Below are 18,068 nucleotides of genomic sequence, written 5' to 3' on the forward strand. Positions count from 1 at the left end.
TGCAATGAATGCAAAGTAAATGTTTCTCAGAACAATTGCATTTTACATTACTCCAATTCATCAAGTCCATTTACTGATCATCTCTTCTAGGTGGATTACTTCTCAGAATGATTTTTGTTATCTGTTCTGAAAATAGGTTATTTTTTTAATGTGAAGGAATATTTTCAAGATATAGCTCCTTTAAGTTGATTTAGTTCTTGTTACAGTTCACTAAATCTCTGATAGATTTAATATTATTTATACCCATTCAATTGGTTGATTTACTTTTAAATACATAAAACATAAATATATTGAAGTTATTCATATAATTTGATTTTAACTTGAAGAATTATCTTTTTCTGAGACTCTTTTACATTTCTTTACAACTAATTTAATTTGTGACTATTTTCTTCAAATATCATACCATTTAACAAAGTCAATAAAGTTTCATTGGTTGAATTCAGCTGACTTGATTATCAAATTTCAATTCCTTATGATATGGTTTGCAATCAATGTACATGTGTAGCATGGATGTAGTAAAACAGCGATGGTTGGAGCACTAGAAAACCAGGTTTAATGATACAGTTAATAAGGGGGAAAGGGAGATAACTCTATTTTAAAACAATTAATTTATAGAAATTTTGTAAAAATGTTAATAAGATGTTGTTAACTGGACAAGAAAACCTCAATCATTCACTATTTTAACTATGATATTTTTATCTTGTTTTTAAAAATTCATATCTGTTACATTAGACAATGTCAATAACAAAGAACCAAGTTGCTCCTTGGTTAACATTCTAAAAACATTTATCTGTTGAATAAACCAAAAATCCATGGAGTCATATGTCATGACCAAAGTTAATAATAAGATTGAAGATGGAATCAGAGTGAAAACAAGAAAAATCACTTGGCTTATGAAACAATTTGTGTGGAAATGGAAAAGAGTAGAAATCAATAAGACATTTAGAAACAACTTGTTCATTTTATTCTACTGTCTAGATAAGATTATTATTTAACATTTATACTTTCAGCTTTTTTTTTTATCTCAGTGTTATTGTCTAGTTTGACAACATAAATCCATTTCATACATTTCACTTGAACCATTATTATATAATAGATATATAGCCTAACTACTATTTTATTTGTCAATACCTCTATGAACAGATATCATTATTCATTTCTATTCTCTCTATTTGTAATTGTGACTTTGAATTAATTCACTTTGTATTTATGTCAATGACTCCTTTGGAACAAATCTTCTTTATATTGAAAAAGTTTTAACGTGGATCATGTATTAACAATTCCGATAACTCACATGTCTATGGGGTTTGCAAATCTCAATAAAACAGAAGTAAAAATTTCTTTTTGTCAAGATGCATTATATCATTTTTCAGATTAATATCATAAGGCCATGTTATGGGAAATTGGAAATCTTCAGAAACCCATGTAGTGCTTTTCAGCTCTAAACATTCCAATAGGACATTTCAGCTATTGTTATACTAGTTGATTATTAATGATTATAGCCACAATCTTGTATACTTTCAGTGCTATGAGAATATTGTTAAATAAATTACCTAGACCGTGGATAGTTGATGAGAAAAAAGATGATGGTTATACAGCTTTACATTTAGCTGCTTTGAATAATCATGTTGAAGTAGCTGAATTATTGGTGCAACAGGTACAATATTTGTTTTTCACGTCACAAGTATTAAAAAGCAATAGCTCTAATTTGCATGGCTGGTCTTCATTAACCAAATTAAAGCGCAAAAATTTGTTTTGTATCAAAGTAAGATATGTCTATGTATTTTGGTGAACATTTCATTGGCATTTGTTCCTGAACCTGAGTTTAAAGTGATAGTAATCCATGCATCTTTATATTACTTTATAGGGTAAAGCAAATATGGACATACAGAATGTTAATCTACAGACGCCATTACATTTAGCAGTAGAAAGACAACATACACAGATTGTAAGGGTAAGTAAGGATTCAACATTCTGATGATTTATCATATTTCCAAAGAGTTGCAGAGTGCTGAGCATATCATGCTTTGCAAGTGGTGCCCACCACATTATTTGGACAGCTTGAATCTAACAAGCTTTAACAGAAGGTATTGTCTTGCAACATAAAAAGAACTAATCCGTGTGTAATTTGTAATGATTTCAGTTGTTAGTGAGAGAAAGTTGTAATTTAAATATACCAGATAAAGATGGTGATACTCCATTACATGAAGCTTTACGTCATCATACACTTTCACAACTACGACAATTACAAGACATGCAAGATGTTGGAAAGGTAAGATCATTAGATGGTGACATTTTGTTCCTTGCCAGATTTGTTCTACAAATAGAGCTAAATCCACCTCCCAGTACAAGATCATAGATATTCTGTAATTCAGCGGACAATGACTAAATTTTGATTTCTAAATGATCTTTTACATGGCTCACTTCGTTCCTTTGTCCTCAACATGTTAACACTCTCAGACAATTAGAAACAGAATTAAAAATTGTTTTTACTTGTAGAAAGCATAATATATGTACTATAATTCTATTTCCAGTTATTGATGGGACTAGGAACTCCAGGTGCTGATAAGAAATCCAGTGCTTCCATTGCCTGTTTTCTGGCAGCTAATAGTGCTGATTTAAATATTAAGAACAAAAAAGGGCAGACTCCATTAGATTTATGTCCAGACCCTAACTTATGCAAAGCTTTAGCCAAATGTCACAAGGAAAGAAACAGGTTTGTGAAATTTTTGATTTACACCAGTCTCCACAATTAGTTAAATGCCCATAATATGTTGAAATTTTCTGAAATTGAAATTATAAGATGATAGCTAATTTCATTCTTTAAATCATGTAAAGTAAAACGTTAAACTCTTTTCATTTATTTTAATTATAACATAAGAGAATTGGTTGTTGATGGTAGACTATATTACTAAAGGTGTGTATAAAAATGAGCTCTTAATGTCCAGCGCTTTGTACATTCATTTAATTAAGAATAGTTTTGTTTCTTTGGCAAATTTTAAGAAATGAATTCAAAATTTGATAAGAATTTGGGATTATTTTTTAGCTTAACCTTCCTACTTAACAGCCCCTCAATACCTACATCTAATACAGTAGTTATAAGAAATGATCAGGAATCATTAGAAGAATGTATGGTGTGTTCTGATATGAAGAGAGATACATTATTTGGACCTTGCGGACATATTGCTACATGTTCATTATGTTCACCTAGAGTTAAAAAATGTTTAATGTGTAAAGAACAAGTTCAGTCTAGAACAAAGGTAAATATTATTAAGAATTGCTAAATTATTAGATATGTTGTATGAAATAGAAGACCTTAAAGTTGGTATGTTTCAAAGCATAAAAATGAACTTTGGTTTCTTATGACATACTTAAATTTTCACCAGGAAATACAATTTCAGTGGTCATTTTATATTTATTACTATTTCCTTAAGAGTACTTTTCCTGCTCCCATTTATGTATAGAATACAGCATTATTTTGGCAATTTAGTCATTTCTACTATTCAAACAAATCATTATTGAGTGATAAGATTATTTTATTTATTTCAGATTGAAGAGTGTGTAGTATGTTCAGATAAAAAAGCTACCATATTGTTTAAACCTTGTGGACATATGTGTGCTTGTGATGGTAAGACTAAAATAGAATGTAATGATATTTATGGGTTCATCTGGAATAATACTATATTTAAATCTAGTTAAAAATTTTGTTACATATTTAGTCACAAATGATTATAAATCTATAGAAACATATTGAAGCAAGCTTGAATTCTCTTGATAGGGAAGGCAGTTCACATAATTTATATTATATATTTGAAGTATTTATGGTAATATTTATTAGGTTGTGCTGCTCTAATGAAGAAATGTGTACAATGTAGATCTAATATAGAGAAAACTGTACCATTTATTGTTTGTTGTGGTGGGACACGTAAGTAATTTTACATTTCAATTGAAAAATATTTCTGTCTTTATGAATATATTGGTGCTCAGATCAGGAACTTGAATTGTTTTAGTTTACCAAAACAGTTTATAATAGAATTTTTAGGAATCAAAAGTCTTTATATAAGTGCATTTAATTAATAAAGAGAAGAGAAAGACCCTCAGTTTAAAGTAACTTGTCAAAATTTTTGTTTTTATAGCGCCACCTGCACCACTACCACCCAATGTAATGAATAACGGTTCTCGTGATAACAATCGTGATGTACAGAAATTATCACAACAATTACAAGATATTAAAGATCAGGTGAGATTTATTGACACCAAAGTATTCTGAAACATTTTATTGTGTACAGAAACCAGAAACCTTATTTACTTTGCTCACTGCATAGAACAGTTCTTAGCATTCTTGAGTGCTCAATTTTCATAGATTTTTATTGGTTTGTCAGTCAACTAAAAAAATTGTTCTTTAACAAACTATATAAACGTACATGATTAAATTAATAATCCATGAAGTATGGCTAAAGATATAGATTAACAGAAATATAGTGTACACAAAAATAATTGCATTTAATTTGATTAATTTTTTGATCAATATTATTTAACTGCTTCTTATAGTTATTTTTTTTTATATTTTCAGACATCATGTCCTGTATGTATGGACAGATTAAAGAATATGATATTTTTATGTGGACATGGTGCATGTCAACTGTGTGGTGACAGATTAAATGAATGTCCAATATGTCGTAAAGCTGTGGAGAAGAGAATCTTATTATATTAACTATATGATTTGTACATGTAGATATTATATTTTAGAAATCAAAATTTGTAATTAAAATCATGAGATGTTACTAGTGCTTATAGTACTTTCAATCTTTTGTCATGACATGTACAAATTATGCTTATATAATTTTGGGCTAATTTATCGGAAAGTTTTTTGTTGTTTTTTGGAATTTCATCATTTTATATTATGATTTGAAAAGGTAATGATCAGTTTTTCCTTGTAACGGTTTTGATTAATGTCTCTCTTGAGAGCTCAAACATGAATGGGAAAGTTAGACATTTCTTTGGATATCACAAAATTAATCTACTAACATGCAACTACATGAAACAAAAATGCACAAAAATGGGTAACAAATGAAAGAAAAAGAAATTAGAAAACTGTCTGACTTATCTAATCTCTCTATATGATAGGGCTTGGTGGTATACTACTAACAATTGATAAAGTTGAGTTATGTTTCCAGAACTCTGTTGCATAATAATACTTGGATAAAATTTCTATTTACATGTTGAAAAATAAGTGTTCAATGACCAGATCTGAAATATAGGTAACTTGGACTTTCACATGTTTAGTAAAGTCTAATAGATTCATCTCTAAAGCCCAACGCAGACGAGGAACATTTCTGTCGACAAAACAAAAACATCGAACAAATATATTTGTTTTCCGTTATCCACAGACGACGAACATTTAGCTCGAACAATACGCCAGTGTCACGGAAAATCACCTGACTTCAAAATGGCGACGCGGAGAAGAAAATGTAAAATTGCGTTAGCTATTTTATTAATTTTAAAAAGACGCCAACATAGACGGCGAAATAGGAGCATTTGGGTCCATACCTGGATTCGACGTCGTAAAGAGCTGGGTGTGTTTGGCAACCTTGCACAGGAGCTGTCGGCTGACGACCCAGCAATGTATCGGCAATATTTCCGGGTTGACAAAGATGGGTTCAACACAATATTGAGGCAGATTGCGACCACATATCTACTAAAATCTGCTCCTTCTCCACAGTCCAAAATTTTGTGTTGGTGGATTCACTGGATGTCGCCATTTTGAGTGTCATGTGGTCTGGCTTTGATCGCTGATCGGTCTTTCGGTGATGAATGTTCGGCGCTAATGTTCGTTGTTAACGCAGACGGCGAACAAAGAATTGTTCGGGAGGCGAACAATTTTATAAAAATCAAACATGCTTGATTTCACGAACAATTCTCACGAACATTTTTGTTCGTGTTTCTGTAATCTGCAGACGGTGAAAAAAATGATCGAAACAAAATTTTTACTATTGTTCACTTAAAATGTTCCTTTCGAGTCTTTTATTGTTACTATAATGGTAATAAATTGAAGTTTCATTTTTATGTGTACTATTTGATCGATATGTAAATTCTTTCTATATATCGCTATTGTATATTGGGGTCTGGGGTTACTACCATTGGTTAAATTGTGTAAAAAACTTACAACTGAAATAAAAAGATCAAGTTTAATTTTGGTACCATATGAAACTGGTATGAATTTGTTCAAGACTATTAAAGGGAAGCTACTCAGTAGGCTTGTGATAAAATGAAAGATTTTGAAACATGGTATTTTATGATTACTTTTTGTTAACAATGCAATTAATGTTGTCAATTGTATATTTTTCTGAAATAAAAGAATATTTTTTTTATTATTCAAATAGTAAGCCTACTAGGAATATGTAATAAATATTGTTGAATATGCATACATGTCTTATCTTATACAAAACTGCCAGAGAAATTAAGCTAATGTTAAGCATTTATTATTGTACGTGACAATCCATAGCATACATTATATGCCTTAGCAAATCTGTCCTTTCAGTTTTTTAATTATTGAAATCAAGAACAAAGGAAAACTGTTGAATTGTTTGTATTCATTTGAAACCAAGTGTGTACAGGTACTGAGAAAAAGTATTCGTTTTCTGTGTATAATTGTATATAAATAAAATTGATTAATATTGTGATGTACATGTTTTAATCATGTTAAGAGCAATTCTTAATGAATTTATTTAAGTATGTTATTCAGTGATATCCTTATAGGTGATGACTGTATAGTTTTACTTTCAGAAGTTAACTGAGGCAAGTCAATAATCTGAAGAATGTACAGTCTTTTGTGGACAGTTTTAAATGGTTATTTACTTAAGTCTTGAAATCTGTTGTATGTGGTACTTGCACATAACAATATAGACTATCTTAATTTTAAAAGCCGAACAACCTGCAGGAAAATCTCAATTTTTTTTATTGTATGTAATTTGTTATGCTAATATAGAATGAATCTATTTAATTCCTAGTATTTATTTATTTTGAAGCAAGTGAAATTCTCAATTCAATATAATGGGTAAAAGATCTCAAAAGAACCCCCCAATCCTCATCATTAGAGTTTATCGGACTCCCAATATTTTTGCACTAACTTCCAGAAACACTATCCAATTTATTTAATTGAGTTTTTTCAATCATATTTTCAATTGTTCAAGAGTTCATTGAAATAACCCTTGCTATATTTCTTGCATATTTGGAATTTTTAACAACCCAAAGAGTTTCCATAGGGCAGGAGCTCACATTCCATGAAACATGATTCAAAAGAAGCAAAACAGTATAAAAACAGGCAATTACAAGAAATATTTTCATTTATTTCAATGTAGAATGTAAACAGATGACAACATTTAAAACAATATTAATAAATCCAAATCCTTAGCCATGATTGAATGTTGCACCAAAAAGGATAAAAAAAAAGTATAACAAGCACCGATGTAGATGTTTTAAAGTTGACATTCCACAAGTATCTTTCACAGAAAGAAAACCAATTGTCAATAGATTCTCTAATATTATGCTACAAAGCCTGGCTTTGAATGAAAATTAATGAGCAAGATCTTAATGAAGCTTAACACAAACAGCACAAATCAGTCACATAATACAGGTTAGATTGTCACTTTCCTTATTCAGATCACACTTTTTGTCCTCAACACATCTAGTTTGTTTGTAATAATGGAATTTAGTAGTTGATAAAAATTTAACACAGTGACTGGCCAAGGACAAGATAAACATTGTTGATTTAAGCTATTCCCAGAAATTCAACATCAAAATGTAGAGTTGCATTAGGTGGTATAGTATGACAGAATTAAGGAAAAATAAACATAAAATACTGTGCATTAGTTAAATCTTTAAGTAAAAGAGTACTATTTCAACATTTGCCTGAGAAAAACGGACTGGTATGTATGTAATCCAGATTTAAACCAAATTGCTGATTGACACAAATCAGTCGATTACTATAGATCTAAAAATCAAATGTGGACAGACCAATTCATGGATATGAATTTTGCTAGAGATACAACCACAGGGCAGATATGTAGGTAGATTAAAATATTTTAAAAGGATATACTCCGCCTGCTCCGGCTTTACCATAAGCATAATCTGGAGGACATACGAACTTGGCTCTTTCACCTACTGTCATCTACAAATACAGAAATTTTCTAAAATTATAAAGCAGCACAATGTTAGGTAAATTCAGATAATAAACATCAACATTTGACCAGAGAAAAGATTCAGTATTTGTTCTTACTACTCAAAATATATAACAGACACTAGAATGATATTAATCGGGTGTGAAGACAAAGTTGTAAATCAAATTGATATTTTTTTAGAACAATTGGCATATAGCCTTAAAATAGTAACTGATAGCCTTAGAATGTCTCAATCCTCAAAAAATGGGAAAAGTTCAAAAAACTTTTTACTTTGCTTGGGACAATAAGTGTCAATTAATTGATGATTATCATGACAATTATAAGCATTAAAAACTCACTCACCTTAGCTACACCTTCATCCCAACCTGAAATACAGATAATTACAGTCATTATATAAACAAAGTACTGATAAGCTCACCTCCAAGAAGAATTAGCTATTGTTAGCTGCAGTTGTCTTTCTGTGGGAACATTGAAAGATAACATTTTGAAACTATTGAAAGAAAACAAATGTAGACAGATCAATCAGAAACAAAATAAATAGCTAAAAAAAATGACTAACTCACATACACTGTAGTCATCACAATCACTTTAAGTATAACACCAATTTGAGAATTATTGTAAGCATGAGGCTCTTAAAATATTCAGAATTACTCACCCTTGATGACCTCACCTTCTCCGAGTTTGAAGGTGAAAGGTTTACCACGGTCTCGGGAGGAATCAAATTTCTTGCCATCAGGGAAGGTACCTGTATCATATCAGATGAAGGTTAAATTTCTATACATTCCAATTTTATGAACAATGACTATATTTTTTCATTATTATGCCTGGCTTACATTTTTTGGGGTAAAGCATTCACCCATCTGACAGTCATTTGGTTGTTAAAACATGCACAAACATGTAAACAGAATTAGTTTCCAGCCTAGATATATTAAGCTGGACACTAATGTATAAATGAATTTAATATTTGCAAAATACATACCAGTATAATGAACTTTCACTGTTTGACCCTTCTGTGCATATGTTGCGCCTTGAAAAAAAATCAAACTATTCATTAAACATGCATACGAATTGGAATATATAAGACAACTTAATATTAAAATACACATAATGCCCCTTAAAGGGACAGATGCACTATTTTGGGGCTTCGATTTCTGAAGTACTAGAAATGTAAGAAATGTTTCCTTCAAAAATATCTGGAACTAAGATTTTTACTCATTATTGTCTTGTCTATATATCACTGTGAATCTTAAAATGACGAGTCTTCATTTCAACATTCAAATGCGGATAATCCTAGACACACATGGATTTGAAGGCTCGACTTTCTACAGTGAGCTGTTAACACTATTGGCTTGGCTACAAAGGTGCAGCTGTCCTTTTATGTATCCTTGCATGTATTATTTATATCCTCTCTTTACCAATATGAAACAATTAGCATCCTTTTTAGAGCCTTTTTTTTTCAACACAAACATTTGTCTGTATAAGAAATATATTACAAAATGCATAATACTTGTATTTCAAAAAATCTTACCATGAAAAAGGCATAATCAAAAATATAGAAAATACATCTAAAATAAAGCTTAATTCAAAGTAAAGCTGTTAGTGTTGGTTACGTTTTTGATGGGATTTCGAAAAAAAATGGTTACGTCTTAAAATTTATGCACAGAGATGCCGGTCAGCTACTTGTGAACATAGAATGTCGACTGCCCAAACAAAAGGAACTATCGCTTGAAATAAATATATGACTTATTGAACTAACCATCTCCTTCTTGAATAACTGTTTTCTGGAATTTAGACATATTGCTTCTGAATACTCTTATCTTCCTTCCCACACAGACAATGAAAGAATGATCCACACAAGCCTCGATGTGAATTTAAAACAGGTGCTCGAAGGGAGGTAATCGTTTGGGAAGGTAACTCTTCGACAACTTCCTTCATTGTAAAATTTCACAAGGTGGCAAATAATTGTGATTTCTAAATTAGATCTAAATTAAGTATAAAAAAAACCCAGAAAAATGTACGAATATAATGAAGACATTACTGAAAATGATCAGTTTAAACCAACTTATAAATATTACAAAGCCAAAATACCTGAACCAGATTTTTCTAATGTGTTGGATTTTCAAGCTATATCAGAGTCGGAGAAACCAGATGAAAGGGTTACAAACTTTCAGTTACAAATTCCTACTGGAAATATAAATCACATCAATGGCTTCAGACCTGTACATGACTGGAAAGCTTATTCAATAAATGACAACCCTGGTTTTATATTTGTATTGAATCCCTTCAAAGATGGATATCAAAAATACTGGGTTCATAGATGTCTTAATGACTATCCAGATGCAAAGAATAAGGCAAATTTGGACATTCAATTGGATTCTGAAAAGAGGGCGAAATTATGGAAAAATTTTGTAGAAACTGATCCTGATTCAATCCATAAGAATGATGAAATAATGGGGTTAAGATGGACTACATTAGGATACCATTATGTTTGGAATAATAAAGAATATCACAAAGAAAGACGCACTGACATGCCTGAAGACTTGGAAGAATTAACTAAATTTGTTGCACAAACAATCGGTTATCCAAACTATTGTCCTGAAGCTGGAATAGTTAATTATTACCATCTTGATTCAACTTTGGGTGGACATACTGATCATGCTGAATTTGAGCAGGGAGCCCCATTGATTTCATTTAGTTTTGGACAAGACTGTATTTTCTTGTTGGGAGGATTAACTAAAGAAACTAAGCCAACAGCTATGTTTCTTCGTAGCGGTGATATATGTGTAATGTGGAAGCAGTCAAGACTTGCTTATCATGGCATCCCTAAAATCTTAGCACCTAAACTTACACACTATCCCCTTTCGTTAAATTCAGAATATGTGTCAGAAAGTGCCAGTGATGAAGCCCAATATGGAAATATTCATGAAATAAATAAGAAAATTGAGAAGACTTTACAAAATTTGAATTGGAAACCATATAAACTGTATATGAGTTGTTCGAGAATTAATCTAAATACTAGACAAGTTGAAGGGGAAAATAAATTTTTTCCAGAAAAATAATAATACTGATTTTAAAGATTACCCATTAAAAGCATTTTTTTTTTAAATTTGATGTTTCTGTTTTTTTTCTTTGTCCCCAATATGAAATAACTTTGAACTGCTGTAAAATTGTCCCTATTGTCGCAAAATCGAACATGTAATACTCTCATGAATTGATATATCTCATGTAGCTTGAAATAATGCAAGAAATGAATATAGATATGTTGATTTAATGTAACTTCCTATGAATTGGATCATGATTTATCAAAAATTTCAGCATATCAACAGCTACGCTTTTTATATGCCCACATGAAAATGTGGACGTATATTGCCCCTGTCAGTCGGCCCATTCGTCCGTCCGTCCGTTCACATAGAGGCAATAAAGGCTACATTTTTTATCTGATCTTGTTGAAACTTGGAATGTATGTATATATTGATGAGATCTCGGACAAGTTCGAAATCGGTAAAAATCGAAAGAACGGTTTCAGAGTTATTGCCGTGGACTTAGTAAAAATGCGTCAAATTTGCCTTGTAGACATGATAGAGACTACAGTTTTTATCCCATCTTGATGAAACATGGTAAGCATGTATATATTGATGAGGTCTCGGACAAGTTCGAAATCGGTAATAATCGAAACAACGGTTTCAGAGTTATTGCCCCTGACTAAGTAAAATCGGTTCAAATTTGACTTATAGGCACGATAGAGACAACAGTTTTTATCCCATCTTGATGAAACATGGTAAGCATGTATATATTGATGAGGTCTCGGAAAAGTTCGAAATCGGTAATAATCGAAAGAACGGTTTCAGAGATATTGCCCTGGACTTAGTAAAAATGCGTCAAATTTGCCTTGTAGGCACGATAGAGACTACAGTTTTTATCTGATCTTCATGAAACTTGGTTTGCATGTATGGATTGATGCGATTTCAGTCAAGTTCGAAATTGGTAATAATCGAAACAACGGTTTCAGAGGTATTGCCCTTGACAAAGTAAAAACGCGTCAAATTTGACTTGCAGGCACAATAGAGACTACAGTTTTCATCAGATCTTCATGAAACTTGTATGTATTGATGAGATCTCAGTCAAGTTTGAAATTGGTAATAATCAGATGAATTGTTTCAGCGTTATTGCCCTTGACTTAGTTCAAAATGCGTCAAATTTGGCTTGTAGGCATGATAGAGACTAGAGTTTTTATCTGATCTTGATGAAACTTGGTATGCATGTATATATTGATGAGATCTCGGTCAAGTTCGGAAATGGTAATAATCGAGTGAACATCGAGTGAGTTTTGCCTTTGACTTAGTAAAAACGTGTCAAATTTAGCTTGTAGGCACGATAGAGACTACAGTCTTTATCTGATCTTAATGAAACTAGGTATGCATATAATATATTGATGAGATCTCAATCAAGTTAGAAATTGGTAATATTCGGATGATGAACAGTTTCAGAGTTATTGTTCTTGTGTGCACATCGATGAGACATTATTCATGTTTGAATTTGATGATAACTTGATGAACTGTTTCAGGTTTTTGCCTTGACTTATAGATAATTTTAAGATTATTTGTAAATTCATTATTAAGCCACTTAAGATTTTGTTATCATTTCTGACAGCTGGTAGTGGGCGTATGTTACCTTGCCTGGCAAGCTATCTTCTTCTGAATTTACAATCTACCCTCCATTTTATTTGGATTTTGTTTTTAAAAAAAAATCTAAACGATAAAAGATTTTTATTCAGCTGGAAAACATTGAGTCATGAGGAATTATTACAAACATGATGAATTATAGAAGATAAATTAAGCTAATGATACATTGACAGTCATTATATTGTAACAATGTTAATCAGACATATCATTAATTTTCTAATTATTTCATACTGGAATGAATTATATGCCCTATCCTGATGAATATAAATGATATATTTCAGTCAAGAGAGCTGTTAATATACAACTATTTTATGTAAGGAACTATTTAAGGTAGACATCCAAATGTACCATAGGAATTTAATAATAGTGCTGTTCTTAGAATGGTGGGGTGCTATTTCACATAAACTTAACAGAAGTAAATTCCAGAATTCCAGTTGAGTTTTTGTCAAATTGGTCCCCTAATCTCAAAATGTCTTTCCAGTAAAAAATCTTTATACTTTTTTATTACTCAGAAAATATTTACAAATATTCATCTTAAACATTATTTACAAAATAATTACTTTCAAATGAACAAAATCAACATTTACCAAAATATCTCTTATTGCAGATTAAGTTAATATATGCGTAGGAAAAATTTTGGCAGTGTAGAAATAATTAAAGACAGAAAATAGAGCTATTGATAAACAAGTCATGACTTTAGATACATGGTTGTGATCTCTTAAGATGTTTTTTACTCAATGGAAAATATCAACAGTTGTAGACTGCATAATCAAAGATTTCGAGCTAAAATATCATTAACAGAATATATTTCTGCTTGTAGCTGAACCAACTCTATTAAAACTCATAATTGAAGGGTGTACATGGATAGGCTACACCCAGTTGTGTTTAGTATATTTGCTTAAATATCAATTCAAGTTTTCTGAACGATTGAAAAGGAGATGAAATAGAATAGGTAATGGCAAATATCTAATAATTCTTAAGGTTTACAAGGAAGCATGAATGACAAGAACATATAGACCATGACCACTAAAATCTCAGTTAAAACAATTTATTACAGGGTTGTTCATTTAAAATATACTTCAACAGATATTTTGAAAATGACCTTTAATTTGCCATACAACAGTACCAGCACATTATATGTTTCAAACAGTAGGAAATTTGAGCTCTTTGGATTTCTGATACCATCATTTCCATGCAATTTGAGAATTATATTCTTGAAAACTAATCTAAAGTTTTTCAATAGCTAGAAACAAGTCTGATCTGCTGTAATTACATTTGACTAGTTTCAATTAAAAAATGGCAAGTAACTCAAAATATGTTTCAAAAAATAGTCAAATGAACAACCCTGATATATAGGCACATCTACTTGGTGTTTGAACACACTAAAAGCATTTCTTTACAAGATGATATTGATTACATGATTATATATATAGTATATATAAACATAGACAGGAAAGAATGCGGTACATATTTTACGCTAGCAAACATTATATACATAGTCAGATGTTTCCATGCTTCAATAGGACCAAATATGATTATTCATTCCAATTACATAAAGTCCATATTCTAAAATGGATAATAAAGAGGTTTTGTAAACTTTTTATGTGTATTGGGGAAACTTGTATCAAAGACCCTTAGATATTAGCAGATTTTGAGACACTGACGTAATAAAACGTTAAGTTTTAGTTGAATAGCAAGAACTGCATACGTCTGACTGCGATTTGGAATGATGCAAAAGGATGCTATCAGTGTCCCCAATACACATAAAAAGTTTAGAAAGTGTCTTTACAATCCCTAAATAGGATACTTCAGCACATGAAGTACTTCACATGAAACATTCTAATTCTTTATTTCAGCATTTCATGTAAAGCAAAGCCTCTGTGTAGCCTGAATCTTGCTGTTAACTGACAAGCTTGTATCATTTAGGCATGATTAGATGATAACCCCCAGAACTGAATTAGAATTGAATTAGAGGTTCAAAAGAATTAGAAAATTTTTTGACTATTATGTGAAGAGTCAAATTTTGTAGCCTGGTTTATCATATCTTCAAACAAATTATGCTTGGTAATCTTAAAGGGGCATCCTGCTTTTTTCGTATAATATTTCATTTTCACAAACATCATAAATTATACCTGAAAAGATTTCAGTATGCTTTTTATATCTATATATCTACTTGATCAATTTGTTTTAAAAGGGTTAATTAAAAACAGAGACTACTTATTGTTTATTTAGCAGTTTAGCTGTATAAAGGCTTGATATTAATTAGTTGAACCTTTAGAACATGTAGGAGATAAATTTCTCTTTTAGGCATTTATTTTACTTAAAGATAGGTTTCATTGTTTTTTAGTGTCAAATTAAGCAAACTAATTGATTAACTGGTGTTTGTAATGAATTATTAGGTATTCTTAATCATATCATCATGTTCTTATTGCATATAAATAAGAGATTTTAAACAATCATAAATGTTCATGTATATACAGTCTGGACAAACAAAAAAAGACTTTTTGACCTTTCTTGATCGGCCACTCATTGGAATTCTGCTGGTGATTCTCTTCTAATTTAGCTAATTATGAATTAATTATGGACATCTGAGACAAACTGGTAATTTTCCAAGTATTTTGAACACCTCTGTTTTCTATTCATACTAGTATTAGCATTTCCATTTTCATAAATGAAAATAAGGAAACCCATCTTTAAATCTGTATGGTAGTTTTTAACAACTGTCAATAAGCATAACAAATTTTAAAATTTTACTCTTTAACAGCTAAATTTTGTTAGTAAAAAATTGAGCAAAAAAAATATTCTTGACCTACTAAAAAAGTAGAATGTCCCTTTAAATACACTTACATCTCAAACTTGAAACTTTTCAAGCATTTTACACTTTAACCATTGACCTATTGAATAAAATTCATACAATAAAGAAAATGTTTTTGATTGGGATGTTTATTGATTACAAATCACCAATTTGAGCATTATTCTCTAAGGTAGTCTGAAGCCAATTTAGGTGTCGATATGCATGCCATTGATGGGGTATGAGTGACTGAAGCTTTTGAAATTGAAAGTAAAATTTTTAATACTAAATTTCTTATGTTTTTTTTTTTTTTGTGTCCAAGTTGTTGATCTGTATTATCAGAACATAGTATAACTGACTCAAACCTGGACAACATAAGAAAAAAAATTTGAATTTTCCTTGCACAAAAGCGTAAATTGACCTCAGACAGGAAGCAAAGTAGAGTGCTAAACACCACATATAACATAATAAATAACATCATAAGTTAACAATTAATAATTCATCTAATTGTCCATTCACCAAATCAATAAGGAGCAGACACATCAGGAAATCTAACCAGTTACGGTTTCTGTGATTTTGATTGGATGTATTTCAAAGTCTTATCCATCTGTGTCTGACATTCTTTTAAGACACTTTCCTATCATTTGGTTACTAAAAAACTTTGACCACACAACAGTCAACACTTTTGTCTAGATTCTAATTTTGACATCAGAGATTTCAGGCTTCAAGTGCTATAATTCTGGAGACTCATCTTCTATCATCAATGGTTCTTCTTCATGTCTTTTACTAACTACTGAAATATATGTTAAATGAACTAAGAGCCCATTACATTGAAACCACAGTCAAACTTTACAATAAGTGGATGCATGTTTTAAATTTGGTCAATAAAATGATAAATTTTTTTTTCATTTTTTAAGTTTTTCCTAAAATCCATTAGACAACAAACTGAAAAAAAAATGACTGTAGCCTAAGATCAAATTTTGACATGCAAGGACATTTGTCTTTATCAAGCTACACAAAGGAAGACTATATTCAAGTTTAATCAATACTTCATTGTGTATGACATGTTCTGGACAGCTGAAAAAGGCAACAGTTTGTTAACAGTATCAATTACTCATTTATAAACAAATGATATTACCTGTGTCTTTCTGTAAAGCCATAGATAAAACTTTTTTATTACATGGTTTAACTCCTACATGTATATTACTATGAGGATTTTCCGGTATAAATATAGCAACTAATAAAGCTAGTATCACTAAAACAGCTCCAAATGCAAATGGTGGTCCTGGTACTAATTTCTGAAATCAAATTTAAACTTCAAAATTCAAATTTATTAAAAATACAGAACAAGTGGTTGCCTAGCAAGATACTCCCACTTTCCTGATACATTTTCAGTATATCAAGGGCAGTAACCTATCTGTGTCAAATCATACCAAAAATCTAATTTGTGCAAGATATTGTTGATTTAATCAAACACACATTATTTAATAAAATTCTGACATAAACTGTCACCTCTATTGCCAACAAATTTTGATGAGTTTTTACTAAGTCATGGGCAATAACTCAAATTCTGTTGATGGAAAAATTCAATCTTGACTCATCATTAAAAATTTCATTTAAATCGGATGAAAACTGTACTCTCTATTGTGTTCACAAGCAAATTTTGACGCGTTTTTCATAAATCAAGGGCAATAACTCAAAAGATCCAAGATCTCATCAATATAAATGATAACACCAAATTTCATTCTAATCAGATGAAAACTGTAGTCTCTATCGCGTTCACAAGCCAATTGTGGACCGACGGGCGGACATGGGTGACGACAATATAGGTCCCCATTATAATGTGGGCGTATAAAAATACATTCTTTGGGATCATATTTTTGTTTCATCAAAATGTACTGGAAAGATTCAAGGAAATATCAGAGCAAATTTCACTTCCTTTCCTGACCATCATCAACACTAGGCTAAAAAAGAGGCAGATGTTTTTGTCTAAAATAAATAAACACATGGTATCGAGTATATCAATATATCTGTTTTTATTTAATTATTAAATAGTACTTACACGAATGGTGTTATTCATGTCTATATGGGATGTATTAGATTGATGCGGATGTTTAGCTTGATTAGACTCACTAAGATTAACATGAAAGAGGTAGAAAATAAAACCAAAGAAAGCAGGTCCTAAACCGTTACACAATCCTCTTATGCCAGTGACAACTCCTTGAGCTACACCTATAAAATACATGGAACTTTTGTAAACAACTAGAAAAACAATTGCATAAAGTAAAAGTAAAAATATTTGATGGCAATACGTTTTTGAGGACACAATTAAACTCTTTTTCATTACCAGTTTAACTAGTTTCTATTTAGCATTCGAAACATTAATCCTGGAATTATGTAAAAGGGGGGGGGGGG

The 18,068-nt window shown here is 30.8% G+C and overlaps 4 protein-coding genes across 4 annotated transcripts in view; 2 read left to right on the forward strand and 2 right to left on the reverse strand.

Annotated features, from left to right (window-relative positions):
- Positions 1-1,525: 1,525 nt before the first annotated feature.
- LOTGIDRAFT_181248 (hypothetical protein) lies at positions 1,526-5,153 on the forward strand (the record flags this gene model as incomplete). The annotated part of the gene is made up of 9 exons (XM_009045706.1): positions 1,526-1,657; positions 1,868-1,954; positions 2,144-2,314; positions 2,535-2,716; positions 3,068-3,260; positions 3,550-3,628; positions 3,839-3,925; positions 4,137-4,240; positions 4,574-5,153. The coding sequence occupies 9 exons, from the start codon at positions 1,529-1,531 to the stop codon at positions 4,712-4,714; spliced, it is 1,173 nt and encodes a 390-aa protein (XP_009043954.1). The 3' UTR covers positions 4,715-5,153.
- Positions 5,154-7,328: 2,175 nt separating this feature from the next.
- On the reverse strand, positions 7,329-10,058 carry LOTGIDRAFT_208433 (hypothetical protein). Its single transcript, XM_009045707.1, has 6 exons — positions 9,937-10,058; positions 9,160-9,207; positions 8,836-8,925; positions 8,523-8,545; positions 8,097-8,170; positions 7,329-7,826 (listed from the first exon to the last, which is right to left on the reverse strand). The coding sequence occupies exons 1-6, from the start codon at positions 9,974-9,976 to the stop codon at positions 7,772-7,774; spliced, it is 330 nt and encodes a 109-aa protein (XP_009043955.1). The 5' UTR covers positions 9,977-10,058; the 3' UTR covers positions 7,329-7,771.
- Positions 10,059-10,102: 44 nt separating this feature from the next.
- On the forward strand, positions 10,103-11,286 carry LOTGIDRAFT_228010 (hypothetical protein). The gene has a single exon (XM_009045708.1). It carries the CDS (start codon positions 10,193-10,195, stop codon positions 11,237-11,239), a length of 1,047 nt encoding a protein of 348 aa, XP_009043956.1. The 5' UTR covers positions 10,103-10,192; the 3' UTR covers positions 11,240-11,286.
- Positions 11,287-15,521: 4,235 nt separating this feature from the next.
- Positions 15,522-18,068, reverse strand: part of LOTGIDRAFT_228011 (hypothetical protein) — a gene marked incomplete at its 5' end in the record, with an annotated part of 10,994 nt that continues 8,447 nt past the window's right edge. The window contains 3 exons of the mRNA XM_009045709.1: positions 15,522-16,446; positions 16,792-16,951; positions 17,716-17,885. Coding sequence (XP_009043957.1) covers positions 16,385-16,446; positions 16,792-16,951; positions 17,716-17,885 — 392 coding nt within the window. The 3' untranslated portion in view covers positions 15,522-16,384. The remainder of the gene's footprint in view (positions 16,447-16,791; positions 16,952-17,715; positions 17,886-18,068) is intronic.

This window comes from Lottia gigantea, assembly GCF_000327385.1.
Source record: "Lottia gigantea unplaced genomic scaffold LOTGIsca_1, whole genome shotgun sequence".
NCBI lineage: Eukaryota > Metazoa > Mollusca > Gastropoda > Lottiidae > Lottia > Lottia gigantea.

What these genes read in the sequence shown, in the direction of transcription:
- LOTGIDRAFT_228010 (XM_009045708.1), top strand. Translation starts at nt 10,193, where the DNA reads ATGTACGAATATAATGAAGACATTACTGAAAATGATCAGTTTAAACCA.
- LOTGIDRAFT_208433 (XM_009045707.1), bottom strand. Translation starts at nt 9,976, where the DNA reads ATGTCTAAATTCCAGAAAACAGTTATTCAAGAAGGAGATG. An exon ending in AGTTATTCAAGAAGGAGATG is followed by an intron (nt 9,208 to 9,936) that starts GTTAGTTCAATA and finishes TTTTTTTTCAAG; the next exon opens with GCGCAACATATGCACAGAAG. An exon ending in AGTGAAAGTTCATTATACTG is followed by an intron (nt 8,926 to 9,159) that starts GTATGTATTTTG and finishes GATATGATACAG; the next exon opens with GTACCTTCCCTGATGGCAAG.